The sequence below is a fragment of the Lissotriton helveticus genome, chromosome 1_1, assembly GCF_964261635.1.
Source record: "Lissotriton helveticus chromosome 1_1, aLisHel1.1, whole genome shotgun sequence".
In the NCBI taxonomy this organism is placed as follows: domain Eukaryota; kingdom Metazoa; phylum Chordata; class Amphibia; order Caudata; family Salamandridae; genus Lissotriton; species Lissotriton helveticus.
Window position 1 is genome coordinate 1,266,678,982 of NC_136057.1, and position 23,430 is coordinate 1,266,702,411.

Below are 23,430 nucleotides of genomic sequence, written 5' to 3' on the forward strand. Positions count from 1 at the left end.
CCACGGATGAATGTTGCACAATTGACATTCACACATTACCAGCTGTGGACAAGGAAGGGCGCTCACAAAGACAGACCCCATCAATGCTATAGTTAACTCCAAAGAGCTACGCAGCGCTTTACAGATCTCGGTTTACATACAATGACAAGTCATAAAAGGTCATATTTCGAACTCGTGTGGGATGCGTTATTGCGCAGGGAAGATGAGACCAAAGCCAGCGCTCTTCTCATCTATAATTCTGTGGTGCTGTTAGCAACACATAACTTTCAAATGGGGCTTTAGTGGGAGAAAAAAGTGAGAGGTTCCTAAAAGGGGTGTGGCCTACCCATTTCAGGGCGCGGCTTAAACATTTAATCCATAATTTCCATAGAGTGCCACCTTGCCCACACATTTGCAGAGCATCACAAATGTAACTGGCGTACCGGATCATTGTTCTGTGCTCGCTGCAGAGAAGCTAAGGTGTTCTTGAACACCTTTTTGACCCACCTACAGGCATTGAGTGAAAGTCACTGCCTTCAGCCTGAACTCAGCTGTTGTCCTAGAATCATCCGGATGTGTTACAATTCAAAGCATGCACTTACCAGAACGATATGCTGTCTGAAAAACGTATCGTGGCACAACAGTCTGTAAATAGCGAACACTGTTAGGAAATGCAATATTAAGGAAAGTATGTGAAATATAAATAGGAACAAAATAGATTACCTTAACCTTTTTTACACACACTTTAAAAAAAATCTATCAGTAATTTTGACTGTAAAGTTGAGGACATGAGTCCAGGGTCCGAAAGGGGCCCGTATCAATGTCCATTTTTAAATACTACCGGGTCTGAGACCCGCCCCACTTAAATCCCTGCTTTCAGCACTTACACTTAAAGCAATAAGGTGACGCGTGCTAGGGTGAAACCCTCTCACTGCTTCATAGGCACCAGGCCAGGTTGCAGAGATAAGTATGTGTTTGTTTTGCACAACTGGGAGCATGTGCCGAGTCCGACGCAGACTCCCAAGCGTAAGGGGGTGAGAGTGTGCGGCACACACAGCATGGGGATCTGTCACCACCCTGGGCGGTCTATGACAATCAGATTTCACACACGGAGAGGAAGGAAGTGCTTTTATGATGTCAGAGTGGGCAGCTACGTGGCAAAGCTCTGCGTTGTGCACAGTTAGCATTCCAGGTGCTGCATATGGTGAGAGGCGCAACTAGAGTCACATTTCGGGGGGGGGGGGGGGGCTAAGAAAAAATTTCAGGGGGGGGGGGGGTAATTCTTCCAGCAATAGGGAGAGTGGAGATGCAGGGGCTTTAAGAAGGGGTGAAAAACAACAAAGCCTCATTGTTGGACTTGGCCTTGTTGGCTAAAGTTCACTTAAACTTTTTGCTTTTCCCCTAGAACGTTTTCCTGACAGAGAGCTGTGAAGTTAAATGCTGTAGGTACTTGCCACTGCTAATCAGTGTGCAAGTACAGATGTTCTCTGTATAAATTGTAGTGATGTATGGTTGTCCCTGATTGATATGTTTGCCTTACTAGCAAGATCCCTAAGTGATGTGCACTGTGTGTGCCAGGGCTAGTACTAAAGAAATGTGCAAAGAGGGAACACAGGTCTTCAGTGCAGGGCCTGGGCGCATTATGCTAAATTAGCATGTTGTCCTGACAAGTGCTACCACTTGTCAGGCCTTACTTTCCCTTTTGCATACAAATGGGGTACCCCTGTAGTACGTCCTGGGTAACCCCTAGGCAGGATGCAGTGTAGGTAAAAGGCAGGACCTGTGTCAGTGTGGGTGCTCGGCCCTGACAGTGGAAAATACTCCATTTAATTTTCCCTGGTGAAAGGCCATCCTGCCCATAGAACAGAATGGAGGAGGCTGGGTGTAGTATTGTTAGCCTAGTTTCCCCAGAATTGGAAATGGAACAGTGAAGTTTGGTATGTCTGAACTCACAGCGTCATAACACATCTTTTTGGGTAGATGATTTTGTCGCTGTGTGTCCAGAAACCGCTGTTTAAGAAAACAGTCGAGCTTGTGCTTTAGACCTTTTTGTGTGTCTCAGCAGAATGTGAATTTGCTTGCTTGGATCTGGGAGAGGAGAGAAAGGCTGAGGGAGGTCGTGACCCAAGGGAGGTGTGGAGACAGCACCAGGCTGCACTGCACCTGCAGCGGGTAAAAGGAGAGGCTTTGCGAGGTGAAGAGGCCTGGTTCAGAGCTATGAAACAATAGACCCATCTCCCTCTGAGTGAATAAAGATCTAGGCCTCCAGTAACAAAGAGAGGATGGTGACACTGGGGGAGAGATACACAAGACTGATTTAGGGGAGGAGGAGCTTGGCGGGCATCCGTGATGGCCGCGTGAGCACAGCGCTCTCCGGACCCCCGCCACTCCCGGCATGATATCCTTAACATATCCTGATTTCTCACAAGGATTAATGGAGAGGAACCTGGGCTGATCTTAATATTGTTTTCGGATTTTGAATTGGACAAGGGGCACCGAAGCTACATCGACTCAAACTTTCGGGGCCCGCCTTGGTGGCGCGCCCGGGTCTTGGTGGGGCTCTGTTGCCGTGTCGGAGTTGAACAACAGCGGCAGGGGGACTCGACTCATGGGTCCCCCTCTTAACTTTCGGTTTCGATTCTGACTCAGGCTATGTCTTCCAACGGAGGTGTCTGGCCGGTACTGAGTCCAGCGGCGCGAGATTGCAGTTGAGCCTTTTGTCTGCTTCGTGTCCCTCCGGGCCGGTTCGCACCTCGTCTTGCCCTCGCTGCTGACTTCTGGCTCCGGCGCCCTGTCTTCCTGTGGCCATTTTCACCAGGTCGCGTGGGTCCCGTGGGGACGCGGTCTCCGATATGACTGGCAGGGGGGACCAAGAGCGGCGGAAGACCAAGACGCCCCTTCGCGGGGGCCCGGTCCAGTCTAATATCATGGACCGGTACACACAGTCGAAGGTGTCCCCCGGTGCCGCCTTGTCTGGCCAGAGTGCAGTGGGGCACCCTTCGGAGGCTTCGGCGGAGCCGTCCCTGCAGGACATCATGGGCGCCATCTCGGGTATGAGAGAAACCATCGGCCAACAGTATGAAGCTCTGGCCCACAAAATTGATACTGTGGCTATTGATGTGAACCTGATTCGGGCCGACTTATCTAAAACCAATGAGAAGGTGAAGTCATTGGACCTCAAGTCATCTAGTCTCACGGCCGACGTCTCGGAGATACAGACGGAGATCGGAAACCTCAGAAAGGTGAACGATTTCATGACTCAGCGCTTGGAGGATTTTGAAAACAGGGCACGGCGTTGTAATGTACGTGTTATTGGTGTCCCGGAAAATCCTGATCCGCATTCTGTTGATCTCCTGGTTGAGGACTTGATACAAAACTACCTTTCTCCATCCGGATTGAGCAAATTCTTTGCGGTGGAACGTGCCCATCATGTTCCCGGTGGCCAGGGCAAGCCGGGCGCCCCGCCGAGGCCCATTGTCGCAAAACTTTTTTACTATAGGGACCGAGACGCTATCCTGCAGGCCTCGAGAGCTAAGGGCCCGGTGGCCTTCGAAAATGCCACGGTGAACTTCTATCCGGACTTCTCACAGCTGGTGCAGAGGCAGCGAATGGGCTTCCGTGGAGTCAAGAAGCGTCTTCGGGACCTGGGTCTGCGATACGCCATGCTTTTTCCTACCAGGCTGCGAGTGGAGTACAATGAACGGACCCTTTTCTTTGATCGACCTGATTCGGTAAATGACTGGCTGGACTCTCTGCCGGACCGGCCTAATTTCGCTGATCCCACCGAGCACCCGGGTGGTGCCGAGGGTGGCGTGGAGAGTTGAACTTGTTATCTGGGCCCCGGTTTCCGTATCATGTAATTTCTTCCCGGGTTCTGTACTTGAGTGATCTGTTTTCTGTGTACTCTCTTCTCCCCTTATTTCTGTCGGGGTGGCGGGTGGGACAGGGCCTTTTCCTCCTCCGGGGTCTTTTTGTAGAATGGGGGTTTTTGGGCGACAGGCACACTGCATGTTGGGGTGGCTTTTTTGTCTACTGCAGGGGTGCAGGGTCGGGGGTGTTTCCTGGGGTGTTGGGGGGGGGGGGTTGTTGGGGCGTTTGTAGTTTGTGTTTTGTTTTTTCAAGGCGATTCTATTTTGCTATTTGTACTTTCAGTGTCATGCTCATTGGGGGGTGGTTTCTGCATTACTTCGTGGGATGGGGGGTAGCGGGTTGAGGTTTATTTCATGGAATGTCAATGGTCTAGGGGATCGTATAAAGCGAGGGGTGGTATTGCGATGCCTGCGACGTTTGTCTCCCGATATTGTCTTTCTGCAGGAGACACACCTAGTGGGCAATACTTGTCGTGCGATGAATAGGTGGGGCTATCGTCTTGTTGCGCACTCAGGGTTTACAATGGGTTCTAGGGGGGTGGGCATCCTTGTCCGGGCTTCTCTTCCCCTTGCGATAGATGATGTGATCCTCGATGATCGGGGGCGCTATGCCGTCCTCGTGGGCGATATGAGGGCAAGACCCTTTCCCTGTTCACCGTCTATGTGCCCCCTGGCCTGCAGACCTCTACCTTCTCTGATTTGGGCCGAGTTTTGTTGGGACTCCCTGATGGTGCTCTTTTCATGGCTGGTGACTTTAATTCTGTTCTCTCTGGTCTGAGTGATCGTTACCCCCCTAGGGATATTCCTTCGACCCATTTATGGCTGGGTGGCTTTTTGGATACCTTTGGTTTGGTGGCCTGCTGGAGACTTATGCACCCCACTCAACTTCAGTATACTTTCCACTCTGGGGCCCATGGGAGTTTGTCTAGATTAGATTACTTCCTCATGCCAGCTGAACAGTCGTCGGCTGTCCGGGAGATTAGGCACCTCCCCCGGGGCATCTCGGACCATTCTCCGCTCTGGCTCTGTTTTGATGTGGGGGTGGAGGCGGCGGGCCGGGTGGCTCCTATCAACCCTTGGTACCTGGCCTCCCCTGAGACCCGTGGTCAATTGATTACGTGCCTGGACAATTACTTTCTGGATAACGAGGGGTCTGTCTCTTCTGCTGTGTCCCTATGGGAGGCTTTTAAGACAGTAATTCGTGGGCAGGCCCTGTCCCTTATTGCTGAAACCAAAAAGGCAAGGAATCGGGAGGTGGTGGATCTTGAGATGGAAATACTTGAGATGGAAGCTGACCTGGAATCGGGTGTCACTCGTGCCAAACTCCATGCCCTGGGTCTGAAGCAATTTGCCTATAAGTCTCTGGTCACAGATGCGGCCAAAATGATGTTTAGGGAGCAACAGGGTCGTCTGTATGATGTTGGGGACAAAGCGGGTAAGTTACTTGCCTGGTTGGACAAGAAAGAGAGGGCGAATCGAGTGGTGCCTGTGATTCAGACTTTGAATGGTGTGCGGGTGACGGACCCGGTTGGAATAGTGGAATGTTTTGCGGACTACTTTCGTGCGGTTTACTCCCCAGTGTCGGTAAGGGATGAAGACGACTCTCGCCTCTTGCTGCGCGACATAACTTTGCCCTGCCTCTCCGACTTGGAGCGGTCCTCCATGGAGGCCCCGTTCTCTACGGACGAAATCGCGACTGCTATTCGCTCTCTCCGTTCGGGCAAGGCTTTGGGCCCGAACGGTTTGCCAATCAAGTTATACAAACTGCGCCCTGACCAGATTGCGCCCTATCTTCGAACAATGTTTTCGGAGTCCCGTGAGCGGGGTGCTCTCCCTTATGACCAGCGTCTGGCCACGATTGTGGTAATTCCTAAAGATGGTAAGCCCCGGGATCTTTGTTCGTCATATAGACCCATCTCCCTGTTGAATGTCGAGCCTAAGGTTCTTGCCAAGGTCCTGGCTACTCGCCTCCTAACGGTCATTAGTGACTTGATTCATCCGGACCAATCCGGATTTATCCCGCACCGTAACACAGCTCTTAATCTGCGTCGCCTTCATGGAGCCATCACGAGGGCGGGGCTTCTGACGGAGCCGGCCATTTTGGCTTCGTTGGATGCCTCGATGGCCTTCGACACGATAGAGTGGCCCTACCTTTGGGCGGCTCTTGAGAAGTTTGGTTTTGGCCCGGGGTTCATCGGGTGGGTGAAGCTGCTGTATACCGACCCCCTGGCACAGGTCGTGGTTAACGGTCGAGTGTCGGCTCCCTTTCCCCTTGGTAGGGGGACCAGACAGGGGTGCCCCTTGTCTCCACTACTTTTTGCTCTCGCGTTAGAGCCGCTAGCTGCGTGGATTCGCTGGGAACCTTCTCTCAAGGGTATACGTTGGTCCCCAGATTTTGAGGACCGTGTTTCGCTTTATGCGGACGACATTCTTCTTTATCTTACTTCCCCGCGTAAATCTTTGAATGTCCTGTTTGACGTTCTCGCCTCGTTTGGTAAGAATTCTGGTTTGATTATAAACTGGGCTAAATCCTGCGTCTATGCTATTTCGGGTGATCTGCCCCCGTTGCCGAATAGATTTCCCATCCAGGTTGTTCAGTCCGGTTTCAAATACTTGGGGTTTTTTATTACATTGGATTCGTCGCTCAGATTTGAACGTAATCTCCTTCCCCCGCTGCATAGACTGAGGCTGGACGTGGCTCGCTGGCGTAAATTACCCTTGTCGCCGCTGGGCAGGGCCGCCCTTTTCAAGATGATGTCCTTGCCGCGATTCCTTTACGCGCTCCAGAATTGCTATGACGATATCCCCGCTACTTATTTCCGAGAGGTCGAGAGTCTACAAAGGCAACTGATTTGGGACGGGCGCCCACGTCTTGCACTTGCGAAGCTCACCATCCCTTGGTATGACGGGGGCATAGCACTTCCTGATATCAGGAGATATTATTGGGCTACGCAACTGTCTGCCATTAACCCCTTCCACACTCATGACGAGCTGGGCTCGTCATGAGGTAGCCTCCTGCTACGCTCATGACGAGCCCAGCTCGTCATGTAACATGTGTTTTTGTTGATTCCAGCACACAGCGGGAAAATGCATAGCATCGATGTGGTTAACCATTCGATGTATTCCCCGGGTCCGGATCCGGCCTTTGAAATGGACAGACTCCAGCTACCGGGTGGTGACTTTAATAGAGCGCTTTACTCTAGGTCGTCTGGGCTCCACCTTACGGGACCGACTAGGATCGCGGTTCGTGTGTGGCGCGCTGCGAATGTGAGCTTAGGGTGGGATGAACGATTGACGCTGGCGACTCCGCTTTTCGCGTCTGAGCTTTTGGGATGTCTGTGGACAACGAAGGGGTTTGACCGCTGGGACTGATTGGGATCTGTAGAGTGGGTGACGTGTGTGCGAATGGAACGGTGAAGTCCTTCGAGGCCCTTCGGAATGATTATGACCTGAGTGATAGGGAATTTTTTAGATATTTACAGGTCCGTCATGCCCTCACTTCTGTTCTGCCTTCCGGTACCGCTGTCCCCGAGTCCTCCCCCCTCGAAGATCTTATCCTGGACGGTCATATCCCTGATAGCACTATCTCCTTGATTTATAAGAAGCTTATTCACAATCGCACGGACTTGCTCGTTCGACTTCGGGAGGCATGGGTCGGCGACGGGCTGGAATTGGATGACGAGGATTGGCAATTGGCGCTATCTTCTCCGAAAGAGGTCGCCATTCCGGCCCGTCTCCGTCTTGTTCAGCTCAAGATCCTCCACCGGGTGTATGTTACTGGTCCTCGTTTGGTTGTGATGGGTTTTTCCCCGGATGGCCTCTGCAAGCGTGGGTGTGGGATGAGTGCCACGTTTCTTCACATTCTTTGGGAGTGTCCGAGGGTGGATGCCTATTGGACGGGGGTACTTGCGGTGATGGCTGCTGTGACTGGAATTGCCCTGGTGCCGGAGGCAAGGAGATGTTTGTTGAATGTTTGGGAACCTACCGATTGTTCGGTGGCCCAAACCAGGTGGCCGACCCTGGGGTATATGGTGGCGAAACGGGACATAGCGCAACTTTGGGGCTCGCACAGGCCCCCCACTGTCTCCGTGTGGGAAGAAAACATGGACTGGTCTATGTTCCGCGAAAAGACTGTCTACACAGCCAGGGGCAGACCTAGGGCATGGACGAAGATCTGGTGTCAGTGGAATGCCTATCGCGGGGATATTTGTGCTCCTCCCCTGGTGGAGGCCCCTGATGTTCCCTTGTCACCCTAGGTTGGCGTTCCTGAACTTTTGTATACTGTCCTTTGGTTTGATGTATTTGTGCTCCTCCCCTGGTGGAGGCCCCTGATATTCCCTTGTCACCCTAGATTGGCGTTCCTGAACTTTTGTATACTGTCCTTTGGTTTGATTGCCCTCCCCGCTGTCCCCCCGCCTTGACTTAGCCTACTGATTGTGACTTTGTATTCCTGCTTAGTGACGTTTCCCCCCCCTCCAGGGCTGACTCTCTGTGTATTGCTCCTTCGCCTTGTTTTTGTTGTTTGTTGTTTTTGGTGTGCTTTAAAATAAGAAAAATATCTTATCCTGTTCCATATTGTGGGCGACATTTTGTATCCGGATTGTGCCTGACCGCCAGAGTGGCGACCACTGTTTTATACCGTGTTATGCTCCGATCTTAGCGGCCAGCCCGTGTGGTTGTAGGCCCATCTCTGTACGCATGATTTTGTTGCTCAATAAAAGTTTTTAACCAAAAAAAGAAAAAAAAAAAAGACTGATTTAGGGAGGGGTCGGGGACCCCTGAGCACAAGGTACCTTCAAAGACAATGAGGGATATAAGTGGAAGAACTGTAACCCCAAGACTTTGGTTATGTTGATGATGTCATCGAGAACGGTCTCGGTATCGTTCAGAGAAGTGCTGGGAGCACTTTGAAGACGCCGTGGACTGGTCGAGTCTCTGGCGGCTTTGACCTGTCCGCGATCGGGAAGAAAACCTCTGCCTCAGGAAGAGTTGCTGAATAGGCTAAGGGAGACACTTGACCCTTGCTTCGTGATCTGGGGCTTGTGGGCAGTTTGTAGCCCTTGACCGAAGAGAGACTGAAGGGGCGCTGCAGTGGGTTCTGTCCCCCCTTCTTCCTGAGCAGGACTTTGCTGTGTGCTGTGTCCTGTACCCCAAGGGCCCGAAGTGAGCTGGAGCCCTGTTTGGAAACTCAGGAACATAAAAGTTACCATGAAGTCTCAAGTTGCACGGTGGTGGGACCATGTCGTGGCAGCCTGAGACCTCTGAAGGGGTGCCTAAGGTGATCGTGGGCACCCGGAGCGAATCAAGACTCTGACGTGCAGGGAGCATGTCTTAGTGCGGCTACAGGTGTTGGAGCACCTGTGGATTGTGGGCCTCGTGGAAGAGAGCCGAGATTCCGGATGTGCAGGGGGTGCATGTTGCAGTGCAGTCCAGGCACTAGTGAAGAGTGCCGGGACTTCGTGGGCACTAAGAAGGAGTGAGTCTCCGACACGCGGGTCGGCGTGTTGTGTTGCAGTTAGGGCATTAGTGGAGAGCGCCTGGTACTTTGTGTGCACCAGGAGGAGAGGTGAAACTCAGACGCGCAGTGGGCGTGTCGTGGTGCGACCCGGGCGTTAGTGGAGAGTGCCTGAAGACCGTGTGCACTAGGAGACAGAGTGAGTTGTGGAAACGCCGATGGTGCATGTCGAAGGTGCCACCGGAGGTGCTGGTGAGGAGTACCAGGGAGCGGTGAGCACTAGGGAGAGAAGAAGTCCTAACAGCGCTGGAGAGGAGGGCCAAGTGATCGGGCCCTCGAAGGCAACGTGAGGTAGCATCAGCGTCATGTGGAAGGCTTCGTGGAAGGAGTTTGTGCTGAACGTTGGCGGCCTGGACCGGCAGCCCTGCAGGAGCTGAACTACAGGCCCGAGTGCGCCGAGCAGCGGTCCGTGCTAGTCCAGGACGGGGCAGTACAGGGGCCAGGGTCTGAAGTGGAACTTGGGTGTCATCGTTGATCCGTGTTGGGGGCAACTGGTCACACAACTTCTACATACAACACTTTGCATATTTGCTGCTAACAAACTATCGAACTATTGGACAACGGATGACACTAGAGGTGCTTAACGAACTCAGGGGTTAGTGTGCTACGCACTACGTTATGTTTCTCTTACAGGATACAGGATCATAGCGTAGCGCACTGCATTGGTTGTTTACTGCACTGTACTGAATTGCACTGTGACGCATTACCTTATTCCTTCCTTGCACAGGGCATGCTGGTGGTGATATGCATTGCATTGTTTTCCTATTCACTGTACGTAATTGCAGCATGACACATTTCTGTATTCCTTCTTTGAACAGGGCATGTTGGTAGCAAACTGAGTTGCATTATCTTGTGTTGACTCGGTGCATGATCTTGACGCTACGCATTGCATTGTTTCCCAGTGGCACTGTACAGGAACCCATCATTAAGTAGTGCAGCATTCCTTGTATTTTGCAACGTGTGTGAATCTAGTGATTCGACGTACCTAACCTGTTGAGAACGGTTAAAAGTCAGCGTAACTGTTGGTTAGAAGCGGTGGTTGGGGATTAGGACTGCCCAGCCCACCGGAAACAATATTACCCAGTGTATATATGTGGGAGTTGTATCGTGTTTGTCATTTCGTATATCTTTTTATATAAAGTATACTCGTTTTATACAAACTCGTGTGGAGTCCATTTGTGATGACATCATTGGGATTGCTGTGGGTGTGGTTGCACATACTGAACACTCGTGCCTTGGAGACAAGCCTGGCTGCTTGTGTCAAGCTACTAAGGGAGTGAGCAGGGCTTTCTCATACCGTGTCCTTTCTTGGCATAACCTGGGAGCGGGGGGTCCGGGTCGCGCACTTGACAACGGTGCACGTGGGAACGCCGGCTTCTACACTCATTAACCAGCAAATGGTCTTTTAAATATTTGTGAAGTGCTCAGGTGCAGCTTTGTGTGTGCCGGGGTCCAGGCAGCCAAACACAGGGGCTGAAGTCCTTTGAGCCTGCATGCGGTACTTTAGAACCTGTACCAAAATCATGTCGATTACAGAGAAAGCAAAGCAGCACATCAGAGAAGAGTAAACTGTCCAAGCAACATTACGGCGGCCCTGCTGTGAGTTGTTAGCTAACATGATCCTCTTAAAGGAACAGTAGCCCAGCAGAGAAGCCCCTGTGAGCACACAATACATGATGGAAATACGTGTCTGATAATAAGGCTGGTGTCACCCGAGAAGAGTCTGCCTAAACAATCTTCATGGGCCTGTTCTTGATTCTCAAGTAGAAACAGGTATCCTATTACCAAAATAAGTGGCTGACTGACTGGTCACCATACTATTGTTTAATATCAACTGTCTGGAACAATATTGATTGAATCCACAATATCATGACAGCGCTTAGATGTGGAATTAAGATTTATAAAAATACTCTTCTGCGTGTATAGTTACCACAAGCATGTGCTTGGAGTCGGTGTTCCACATCCTATATTTATCTAGATTGGTATTGACCTATTATTAGAACGTTTAGCCGTTGAAATGCAATCCAACAGTCACCCAAGTCCACACACACATCAATTTCAATGACATAAGAGGTGTCAACTTTTAATGTGGTCACACATTAAACCACATGGTCTGCTTCTCCCTGTACACTTTCCCGCATACCTAGGACCCCTCTCAATCTGCACGTGAATGGATGGGTCTTAAGCTTCCAAGGATTTCCCACACTCAGCCCCAGTCACAAACGGAAGAGACAATGTGAGGCGGAGTGCAGACGAGGAACAGCTGCTTGCGGGTGGGTGCGCAATGACTGGAACGTCCAGAGGGTGCTAACGCCATGTGGGAGAGCCAGAAAGATGGAGCTGAAGGGTTATGCGCCTGCTTGTGTAATTTGAGATCAATCCATAGGAGAGATTTATGGTAAGGATTTCATCCCTTAGTGGTACGCAAAAATGATTTGGGATTTAAGGGACCACACAATTGAACAATTCTGTAAAAAAAAGTATATGAAGAATTATTATCAAAGACAGTAAGTTTTGTTTGTTTCATAGTGTACGCTCCATTGTGTTGACTGTGATCCTGCTGTGTTTGTTTTAAAATTGTGAGAACCTATCAGGGTGCTTCGTTTTTCATCAGGACCAGTTTGCCGAATGAAGGAAGTGGTTCCGGGGACCAGGAGGTCGGGTACGTGAGTGTGAGGTTGAAGGAAGGAGGAGATCGCCGGATCGGTGGTGTACCCGTGTGGTAGGCACAGCGAGTCGTGGGGAGCGGGAGAAAGGGCGTGAACGGAGCCCCGTTCAGGCTGGGTGGGATAAGGATGGCAATGGCTCCTCCGCTTGCACCCTACAAGTTTAACTTTCACTCCCATTTCCCTCAGATCGACTTTCTTTGTATTATGATATACAATGATCCTGTATTCACACAAACCTTGATCATGTTACCATCCACTTCTAGAGCACAATCTACTTTATAGATTGCAAATGAATCCTCTTACCATCCCTGTTCTTGTTCTACACGCTCAAGAACACCCTCTGTGTGTATGTATATATTTGTGTATGTAGATGTTATTTATGCATTATGGTATTTATATATTGCAACCCTAGCCTAAAGGCAGCAGAGCTCTGTACTGGGGCAAAGGCAAGTATAAAGTAAATGAATGACAGGAGAGGTAGTTGGTTTATGGACAGTTAAGCTATTGATATGTAATGTTCTTTAAGGAAGTGAGTCTTCTAATGCTTTCTAAATTGGAGCAGCATTGGGATTGTCCTGATGGATAGAGGAATGGTGTTACAGATGGAGGGTGCCTAGATGGAAAAGGCCTGCTGCCTTATTCTTTTTTAAACTTCTTGGTCTGTGGTCTAATGGTGTCCTGGCTGCAGGTGTCATGAGAACCACCAGAGATGTAAGTTTGTCTTCACGATAAGGTGTTGATTATGATAGTTTTATAAATGATGCAGCTGGTTTTCAAGATGGTGTGGGCCGGCTAGGAGAACCAATGGAGTTTCATCAGTATGGGGGTGATGTAATCATATTACTTCAGGTCCAGGATGATAGCTGCTGTTGCATGTAGTATGTTCTTAAAACCTGCTGGTGTGACAATTGAAAGGCCATGGAGCAGGGCGTTACCACCATCCAGATGCAAGAGTATGAGAGCTCGATGAATAGCAGTTCTGAAGTTGCTTACTGGAAAAACCAGGTTCACTTTCTTTAGAAGAGAGAGCTGGTACCAGACCGGTTTTGTGGTTTTTGGCAATTTGTTCCTTGAGGATGAGGTTGGTTTCCTGGGTGAATTCAAATGACTTGGCACTGGGTGAAAGTTGGAGTTTAAAGCAGTCAAGATTCAAATAATTGTGCTGTGTAGGCATTGTTTTTTGTTGCTGTCAAATAACAGGAATTTTGTCTTTCTTGAGTTGAGCTTGAGGTAGCCACTGGACAACCAGGTCTGTGTTTGAGGCACTGGATGGCTGAAACAGAAGTAGAGTTGTGCATCATCAGCATCTTGGTGAATATTGATGTTGTTATCTATGAGTAGAGCACCAAGCAGCTCCATGTAGAGGTTGAAGATGATAGGGGGTAGAATGAAACCTTGGGGCATTTTGCGGGTGATAGGGCTTTGTTGTGACTTGCAGGTGCCCATGTGAACATAGTGGAAATGGCTGGAAAGGTAGAAGCAGTACCAAGGCCCTATCAGTAAATCCCATTAGAGACTTCAGGGTGCGTATTAGGATGGGATGGCTGACGGTGTTGAAAGCAGCAAAATCAAGAAGCAGAAGTTATTTTTATCTATGGTCAAGAGGTCCTTGTCATCAGTGGGGAAGGTAGCTGTCTCCATGCTGCAATTGATCTGAGGCCAGACTGGCAGTCGTGCAGGAGATGCTTAAAATTAATGTGATCTTGGAGAGGAACACTCACTGCTTTTTCAATGAGCTTGCAGATTGGTATCAGGTAGGTTTCGTTAGAGTGGCCTGTCTTAAGAGCTTCTGGGAAGAAGTATTGAGCAAGGGAGGCATTGACAATAGTGAGAGGGGATGACAGAGGATCCCCTGAGTTAGCCTTTGTGAAGGATGAGTGTAAGGCCTCATCTTCATAAGAAGTGGATTTGAGGGAGTTGAGTATGTTGGCAAGATCTGTTAGAGATAGGGATAGCTAAATCCAGTGCACACATACATATTTTCCACAAGACATGCAAATATCATTTGAAGCAATTTGTACAGAATTCTTGGGTGATGTAGTAATTTCTTTATTCTGATGGAAAACGCAACCAGCCGACATGTGTTTCGTCGGGGAAAAGTAACCCCACGACTCTTCAGGGCTTAGGGAAGTTGCCCAATGCCTTATGTCGGTGATAATTCTAAACCGGTTAGGCTCAAGTCAAAATATACAGTTGAATCCAAGGTGATAAGAGTAAGGCGTCTGGGAATTGGATCTGCAGTGTTGCTTGATCGGAATGTCGGTAATAATTCCAACGCAGCATCACTCGATCCAGGTAAAAATGCGCAAGTCAGTCGGTCCTATGAATATCTGAAATGTATGAGAAAACGGCTAAAAAACCGCAAGTAGAATATACTATACATATAGCGGGGCCTTAAACTGGAATTCAAAGGACTTGTACTGTAGATCAGGTGACCAGGTGAATACTCAGATTTGTTGTTCCTGACTTTGAATAACATGTCCTTAGGTTTAGATAATATGAATTCCACACTCCTTTTTTTATCAACGTGGGGCATGCATATTTCATAAATAACTGGAGTGAATGTGAATCCATGTATAGAGTGAAGACTGATGCAAAATGCAGCATAACATTTTTTACTAAATAAATAAATATTTTTGAAATATATTTAAAAAATGCTAAGTAGCACTTGAGGCCACTGTCGGTCTCCAATTACCAAAAATATGAATATTTTCAACAGCAAATTTTATTAATTCATATGTTGGGACTATCAAGTAAACACGAACCTTATCTTCGATTGGGCACTTTTCCTTCAGCCACTGGTTCAGCACTTCATCCTTGAATGCACCGGTGTTGCCCACTGTGCTTTGTTGTATCTGGGCAATAGTCGTGGCATCCTTAACTATCTCAATCATTCCTAAAAAGAAAGTGGTGCATATTATTTACAGGTCAGCGTAATCTTGAAATTATATGAAACAGAATGATGAAAACACTTGTACAAACTCATTTCTGGTACTTTTCCTCCAGGGGGGCTTCTGTCTGAGACGTTTGAACAGATTAACCTTTTCACTAACATCCATTGTGGTCTAGGACAATAGCCCACAGGTTGGGCAAGTGATCCTAATCCTAGTCTTCCTCACATCAATAAATGTTTATTTACTTTCGATTACTTTCCGTCCCTGGGCATATGAGTTGTTGCTTAAAAAAAATGTCCCTGTGCCCATGGTTTAGAGCGTGAGAGATTGAAACCTTTTTCAGGGATGTGAAAATTGTGAAATGTATTCTAGCTTGCATTTTCCCTGTTTAAAAGATGTAGGAAGGACATCTTTAGTGTGCACTGTACTAGATGGTTCTGTGATGTTACAGGTACAGCAGGGACAATTATAAACAAGACAACGACTTAGAGGGGAGGGACGTTAAAGAGTATTTAATTTACTTTCAAGGTAATTGAATGTATGTCATGTGCTAGGTTGAATTTAATTTAAATTGATTAAGGGTAAAGTTGGGGATATAATTATTTAAATAAGATGTAATTTAATCAAAAGGTAATAGCAGGGCTAGGTTAAAATTATTAGTTGAATTTGCATTGAATTACATTTTAATAATTTAGGGCTAGAGTTAGCATTAGGATTAGTTTATCATTAATAATACAATGTAATTTAATTTGATTTGATTTGATTTAGGGTTGGACTGATAAACGTTAAGGACTAAAGTTAGAATTTCGATTAGGTTAAAGGTACTAATTATATGCTTTATTTTGATTTATTTTTATGGATACACTTAGGGCCTTATTACGATGTTGGGCGGAGCGTTTTGGTGTTGGAACCGACCAATCGTAGGTCGGCGGTTCTGACCACCTAATAAAGATTATTCCGCCCGCAGCACAAGCTCCCACAGAGAAATGGGAGTTTATGTAAATCCCTGCAATATGTGTCAGGTACATCATGGTGCCTGCCATACGTTGCAGGGATTTACAGGGGGCACCAAAAGTGCCCCCAACCAGAGACCTGCTAGGGGCTCCCAAAGTCGCTTTCCAACAGGCTTTTCATTTCTGGAAAGCCCGACATGAAAAACCTGTGGGAAACAGACATCGTAATTCCGATGGCGGAAACGCCGTCCCTAAGGGATTATGTGCTGGTTTTGACTAGCCGACAGGCCCGCTGAGCCTGTCGGAAGCCAGACAAAATGACTGGCTGGTTTGACTTCCGACCGCCTACATTGTTATTAGGGGAATATGAAGTGAAGTGGAGGGCAATAAGATTGAAAATATAAAATGAACACCAGACTTCATCCTGAGTGGAGAGTAGCCTAAAGGGTAACATATTTTAGACAAAGTCATTATATAAATCACAAAGTAATTGGCTTTCCCCCATCATAGACCCACTGGGAAAGACACATTTGATGGAATCAGGTAGAAAGTCTTGAATTTACATGCTTCCTAAGACGCAAGCACAGGAAATGATCTCGAGCATAGAAGGCAACATGGATGCTCACCATGTAGACAGAAAGCAACTCAACCCTTCCCTCAAGGACAACATGGCGTTCACTAAAGCAGATCTCTTATCTAGATTACAGGCAGTCAAATGCAAATTGAGAGAGAAAATTAAAGCTGACCTTATGAAAGGACTATTTGATCTAAATTCTGTGCTAAGCACCAAAATAGGCACTCTCAGGACAGATGTAGACTTAGTGGGCACAAGATTCCTAGCCATAGAGGTAAAGATGGAGCACTAGAAACTACAGATAACATGCTCACAAAGAGAATGGAGATTCTGTAAATGCTTTTACAAACCCTGATTTTCAAATATGAAGATATCAAAAACCGGGCTTGCTGGAATAATATACATATAAGGGGCCTCCACAGAGAGGCTCAGTGAGCAGCACATTTTCTTCTATTTCAGCCTCTGGGTCATGCTAGGTGGCGAGGTGAAGCTCTCCTTGGGTGGATTGGTAGCGAAGCATGTCAGCAGACCTCTGAGGTTGTGGCCATTCTTGCCTTTATTGAAGCCTGATCAATGGGGGGACAGTCAACCCACTTGCTTTGGTAAAGTGGGTCAACTCTACAGGCCATGCGGTCAGAGCAGTCTTTAGGAAGCAGTCTTTCAGATGGATCAACAAGAACACTGGGGGTGGAGAGTCCTGCCCACCCCACCCCAAGTGCTACGGTTCTACCCAGAATGGACAGTGAAGGCGTTTGGAACCCATGAGGACTCTACGAAGCAGTTTGATAATGAAAACCCAGAGGGTGGCAGAAGTCACTGGATCTCATGGCAAAGCTGCATGCCCCAAGTGCATCTGATAGGATCACGGGTCAGGAGTTGATAAGTCTCTAAGGGTCTGTTGCATATCAGAAGTCACAGTATTCCTACATCTTCTTTTGGTACTCCAATGCGGCACGGTCCTCTGGGCCCCTCTGTGAGTCGAGGGACACCCCTACAGGTCAACCCTCCTATCCACCAACGAAGTGTTGTGTACCTGGTGTTAGAGCCTTCCTCTGGGTTACTTTTTCCAAAAACTCTACAAGATCAGAGAAAGAATTGCATCCTTATCCTTCTCGACCTAACGGCGGCGTTTGACACCGTCTCCCACTCCATTCTCATCAGTAGACTCAGGGACATTGGAATCTCCGACACCGCCCTATCCTGGATCACATCTTTTCTTTCGGACCGTTCCCAAGCCGTCACGCTGGGCCCTTTCCACTCCAAAAACAAACCTGTCCCCTCAGGTGTCCCGCAAGGTTCTATCCTAAGCCCCCTCCTCTTTAATGTATACCTCATCCCCCTCCTTAACTTGATAGAATCATTTGGCATACCTGTCACTTCATATGCCGATGACACACAACTCATTGTGCCGCTTGACAAACTATCGACCAGAGCTGAACTCAACCTTAAACTCTGCCTGACCGAAGTATTCCGATGGATGGACAATAACCATCTGAAATGCAACTCAAGCAAAACAGAGATCCTCCCGATTGGCACAAATATCTCCTTCTGTCCAGCACTATGGTGGCCAGATAATTCTGTTGCCCCCCCCCAGACGGTGTCGTCAGCCAGGAACCTCGGCATAATCTTCGACTCTGAACTCTCCTTTGACCAGCATGCCAGAACCATTGCAGGCAAATGCTTCGGAACAATCAGATCCCTCAGAAAGTTCTTCGACTTTCTCCCCATCAATGCCAGAAAGACGGTGACAGTCGCACTCATAATCTCGCGACTGGACTACTGCAATGGCTTGCTTGCAGGAGTCAAAAAGAGCACCCTCCTTAAATTGCAGAGTGTACTTCGCACAGCTGCCCGCCTTGTCCTGGGCTTACCCCGCAGATCCTCCATCTCTGCAGCGCTTCACTCACTCCACTGGCTCCCCCTTCACAAAAGGATTCTTTTTAAAATCCTGATTATAGCCTTCCGCGCCTATAACAAGACAGGCCCCAAATACCTCACCAGGCGCTTTCCCCATTACACGCCCAGCCGTCACCTTCGCTCAACCAATGACAACCTCATCCTTCTCCCTAAATACAACCTGAAAACGAAGGGTGAGAAAACCCTCAGCTTCCTTGCATCTAAAGCCTGGAACAAACTCCCTAAAAATCTCAGACAACAAACCCAGGAAAAGCCCTTTAGAAAGCTTCTAAAAACATGGATTTTTAATCTTCCGGACGAGTACTCCAAAGCTTCCATCTAACCCCCTGGCCTGGTTCATTTAGGTTTCTTAGCGCCAAGATGCTCCCTCCGGAGCGAACGTTGCGCTCTACAAATACCCCTCAAATATCAAATATCAAATATCAAATGGCCCATCAGCCAGGACAACCACTGGCAAGGCTACCATCTACTTCAGGAGGATATCTTCCTCAGCACTCCAGTGGTCCAGACCTGGCTGGCACATGACACATTGCCCTCGCTGCTGGTCCGAGGCAAAAAGCCATACAATTGAGGAGGCCCCTCTAAGACACCGCTAGCAGGAAAGACTATGTCGGACCTCTACAGGCCACCAGAGGGGCAATCACCCATGAAAGTCCATCTCTGCAGTCATCCACCAGGGGCCAAGAGGCCCAGGTGTCCACCTATGCCATTGGGGGCGTGCTCTCCCTCTGTCCTTGGACACAATCAAGGGTCTGCAATCAAGGAGAGCATTCGGGCCCATACCAGGGCTGGAAGCGCCCTCTCACAACAACTCTTCAAACTAGCTGCTCCAGGACCTCTGTCCAAATCTAGGGCTTAGGAGGGTATGGCTTATCTCAGAGTGGAATGCCCCATGGAACTGGGAGTACCAGTCATCTCTCTTAAAGTTGTGTGTCGCAGGGATTCTGCTCCTACACAGAACTGTGCGAAGAGACTTGGAACCTCAGTAAATTAGGGTGTACCAAAACTCACCTTAGTATCCAAAATCCCCTACCAGACTAGCAATCAGTGTCTCATTGGTTCTTCCATACCCCCAATGATTAGACAACCCAGAACATGAACTTAGAATACCTTAGGTAACGTGGAACACACGAACACTCTTTCATTATACTATCATACCAGTCCAAAACGAGGAGTAAATGAAGACCCGTGCAAGTTTGAAATATTTATTTCTATGCTGTGTTCTCAGGCACAGTATCTTAGCTAATCCAAGCAAACATATTATAAGCAACAAGGTTATCAGCATAGTTACTTTTCCATAAAATACAAAGGGAGAAAGTATGTTAAAATGCTAAAGGGAAGAAGGCTAACTTGCACCTCAGTCTTACCTTCCCTTGCTAGTATATTATATTATATCTACAGAAGGTCTCTTTGGGATTACAAGGGCGGCCCCATACCTCTGGTCCTAGTAGAAAGGTATCACATCATTTTCTACACCAGCTCTCTGCATGCAAATGTTCTCCAACTGTGTGTTCATGCTCTGCGCAGTGCATTATTAAACGCGCCAAAATAAGAGGTGGCCACAACTGCATATGTGTTATGTCTAGGACGTGCGCTGATCAGACCGAACAACCAATGTGTTGAAATAACCTTGAAGGCCTCGGCACTCACTGTTCAGACATAGCTTACCAGGCAAGGCTGATACTATAGGAAAACATATTAATCTCGTGTGAAGCAAAATATTCTGCTAGACTCTAAACATTTATAATATTGTGTGCCATGTGCAAAAGCAGCAGAGAGGAAAAATGGCGTTTAAACTTCTAATAAGCTCATGCTAACTTAACACAGTGTAAAGGCAAATTACATGTGGAGTAGTGCTCTCCCTGTTCAAATGCTCTGAGTGCAGTGTCCTGGGCACTGCGGCCGCCATCTTTAGTGAGCAAGGCCCACACAGGCAAGGCACGATGCGTGCCGCACTGTCCAGGGCAGACTAGGTGTATCAACCTGTGTCACATCAGCATCTCAGGATCTAGCTGAGTCTTCTCTAGAGAGTCCCCAGAGTTCACGCTGCAGCAGCTACTGCAATGGGAGGGCGGAGGAGCAGAAAGACACATCTTAAGCAACCACCATCTTGGTCATGCCCCCTTGCAATAAAAAGTTTAAATTAATGAAATAGTAGCACATATAGTTACAATAGTACAGTATGATCCTTCTTAGCCAGTTAGTGTACTCAGAACAGGTATATAAAATTTAGTTTTAATGCATTAATTTCAGGAAACTATCATTCTTATTGATTTCAGAAAGGTACTTACAGCTTTGAATAGCTCTCCTCCTACCTGTCCATCTGACACCTGTTTGTGCACATTGGCACCTCCAGGTCACTAAGATCCCTATCACATGTGCTGTTCCCAAGGTCCCCTACTCTCTCCTGCCGTCTTCAACCTTTACATGCAGCTGCAAGCTTCTCTAATCACAGGCTGCAGCATCAAGGTTCACCACTATGCCAATCAGCCGATGATACACAACTCAGCTTGAAGATCTCCTCTGCTTCTGACATCCAACACCTCAAACACTACGTGCTCATCAACTAGACCTGGATGTCCTGCACCTAACTTAAGCTAAACCCAATGAAGACAGAATTCCTATTATTTGCCAAGAACAACAAACAAGATACGGTATAAACCTGGCCCAATAACATGAAACTTCACAGCTTCGAACCTCGACTCTCACCAAATGCCAAATCACTTGTACTCACCGTGGACACCAACCTCTCCCTTAAGAGACAAATTCCCCAAAACACAAAGACATGTTGGTACCAGCTCTCTCTTTCAAAGAAAGTCAAACCGTTTCTTCCAGAGAGTGGCTTTAGAATGGCTGTTCAAAGCCTTGTACCCTCGCCACTAGATGGTGGTAATCCCCTACTCCATACCCTCCTAAACCACACACATGCACCTCTTAAAGATATTTTACATGCCACAGCTCATTTCATCCAGGGCCTGACTGACATATGGTCAAATCATCCCCATCCTGATAGAACTCCATTCGCTCTCCTAGCCAAAATACGCCATCTTCAAAACCAGCTGCATCAATTACCAAGCCATCACAACAAGCAACCTGCTTATCTTGCAGGCAACCTCACCATCTCCGATGGTTCTCGCATACCCGCAACTAGGACACCATCACACTAAAGAGTAAAAAGTGATGTGTCAAAAGGAAAAACAAGACAACAGGCCTGTTCCATATATAGACCCAAGATCTGGGACCACATCAAAAATTCTCCAGTTTAGGAAAGAGTTGAAGGCTCGCCTCTGTAAAGAACACTACATCACATTGCATTAACCACATACAACACAGCTTCCTCTCATATTACTCGCTGAATTTGAGTCTGCCTTTGACAATGTACTGTGCTCCACTGCCTTTTGGCTAAGTTCCCGACATACAAACAACACATACATACATTTGAATTATGGTAACCTAAAAAAATAGTTCAAAAACAAGGAAGACTACACAAAGTTAAAAAAGATAATGAAAACAAAAAAAGATATTGGGCAAGTAAAATATTAGCACACCAGCTCTAGCAATTAAGTGCACTTATTAAGACGGATGTGCACATGCAAACAGGGAAAATGCCATTACATATAGTGTGAGCCAGCCATTGGCTGGAGTGGGCGGACCCACTGCTGCATGCTGTACAGTGTGGCATGTAGAAGTAACATTTGAGTGACACTTGAACAGATATGGTTCAAGAGGGCTGACCCAAAGCACCTCAATGTATGTATATTTGGATGTATTTTTTATGAATTGTTTTTGATTACAAAAAGCTGGGAAACAGCTGAAGCTGTCTCTAAGCAAAAACTAAAAATGAAACCAGCAAAAAAGTGCAAAATATTCTATAGTAATTAAGCAATCCAAAAAAAGCACTAAATGGGTCAATTACGTTATGGCAGGTTTGCGGTGTCTGCCATAATCGAGCAGATCCCCAGTCTGCCCAAACCTGTCGTGTCCCTCTGTATTAAGAGTTGGGATCCACTTGGTTCCTGATGACAAAGTTTCAGCTTGCTCCATCTGAAACATTTAGTTGATGCCCCATCAACCGCAAGCTTCTGTGCATTAGAAGGAGGGGGGCTTTCAAAGCATTTTCTTCTGTTCTTCCTATGTAAACTAAAGATATTACTGTCTTTGAGTTTTTCAAAACAGAAACGATTATTGAGCAGGCTGCCATGACATGGCAGTTTAGCCTGGCATGACATTTTAACAAAAAGGGTTCTCAGCATGTCAGATGAAGTATTTCTGGTAAAAATGACGAGGAACATCAGTGGGCAAGTTGCGGGAGGGTTGGGGAAGGTGTGGCCTCTATTACATCAACAGATTAATGGTTCAACTGCTCAACATTGATATGGTTCCTACATGTACATGATGTACTCACCAAGATTCTGCTTCAACGTCACAGTGATTATAGTTTAGGTGCAAGTTGAGAGGTGGAAAGAGCCAGGGTCACCATTGAAGGATGTGGTAGGAACAGCAACTGGTGCACATTGAATGCATCCAAAGGGTGTTGCCTTATAGGAAGATGTGTTTTTAGCATGATGATTGTTTTGTTTTTAATCCAGTTTAACCATTTAATTTCTGGTGTCTGCCACCGTGCCAAAACCTGCATTCCCTCCCGAGTGCACCTGTCAGCACTGGCTGACACTGGGGAGAGCTGTAAAGGAACCTCTGGTGCTTGCACCAGAGCTTTTCCTTTTTAGGTTTTGCCTCGGCAATGCGTACGAAGTACGCATGCGCTAGCAAAATCTTATGTTTTGCTCTGTGGGGTCGGGTATCCGCCCCCTCCTCGCCCCCTCCTCCCATTGGCTAGCTCCATAAATGGAGGCTAGCCATTGGGAGCCGGATCTGTCCGTCAATCCCGGACCAGATTCGGGGGTGTTCCCGAGATTTTTTCCCTCTCCGCCTCTGCGATGTCGTCATCGCGGCGGTGGGCGGAGTTACGTTTTTTAAAAAATGTGTTTGTTTTTCCCATTACGCGGCCGACCACCGCTGGAGGAAGTCGAGGTGAGTGCTGCCGTTCCCTCCCCCCTCCT

General features: G+C 47.8%; 1 protein-coding gene across 1 annotated transcript in view; it reads right to left on the reverse strand.

Moving 5' to 3' along the window:
- Window positions 1-23,430, reverse strand: part of PIK3CG (phosphatidylinositol-4,5-bisphosphate 3-kinase catalytic subunit gamma) — a 142,954-nt gene that overhangs the window by 20,842 nt on the left and 98,682 nt on the right. The window contains exon 8 of the mRNA XM_078680336.1: window positions 14,798-14,928. Within this exon, the coding sequence (XP_078536462.1) occupies window positions 14,798-14,928 (131 nt within the window). The remainder of the gene's footprint in view (window positions 1-14,797; window positions 14,929-23,430) is intronic.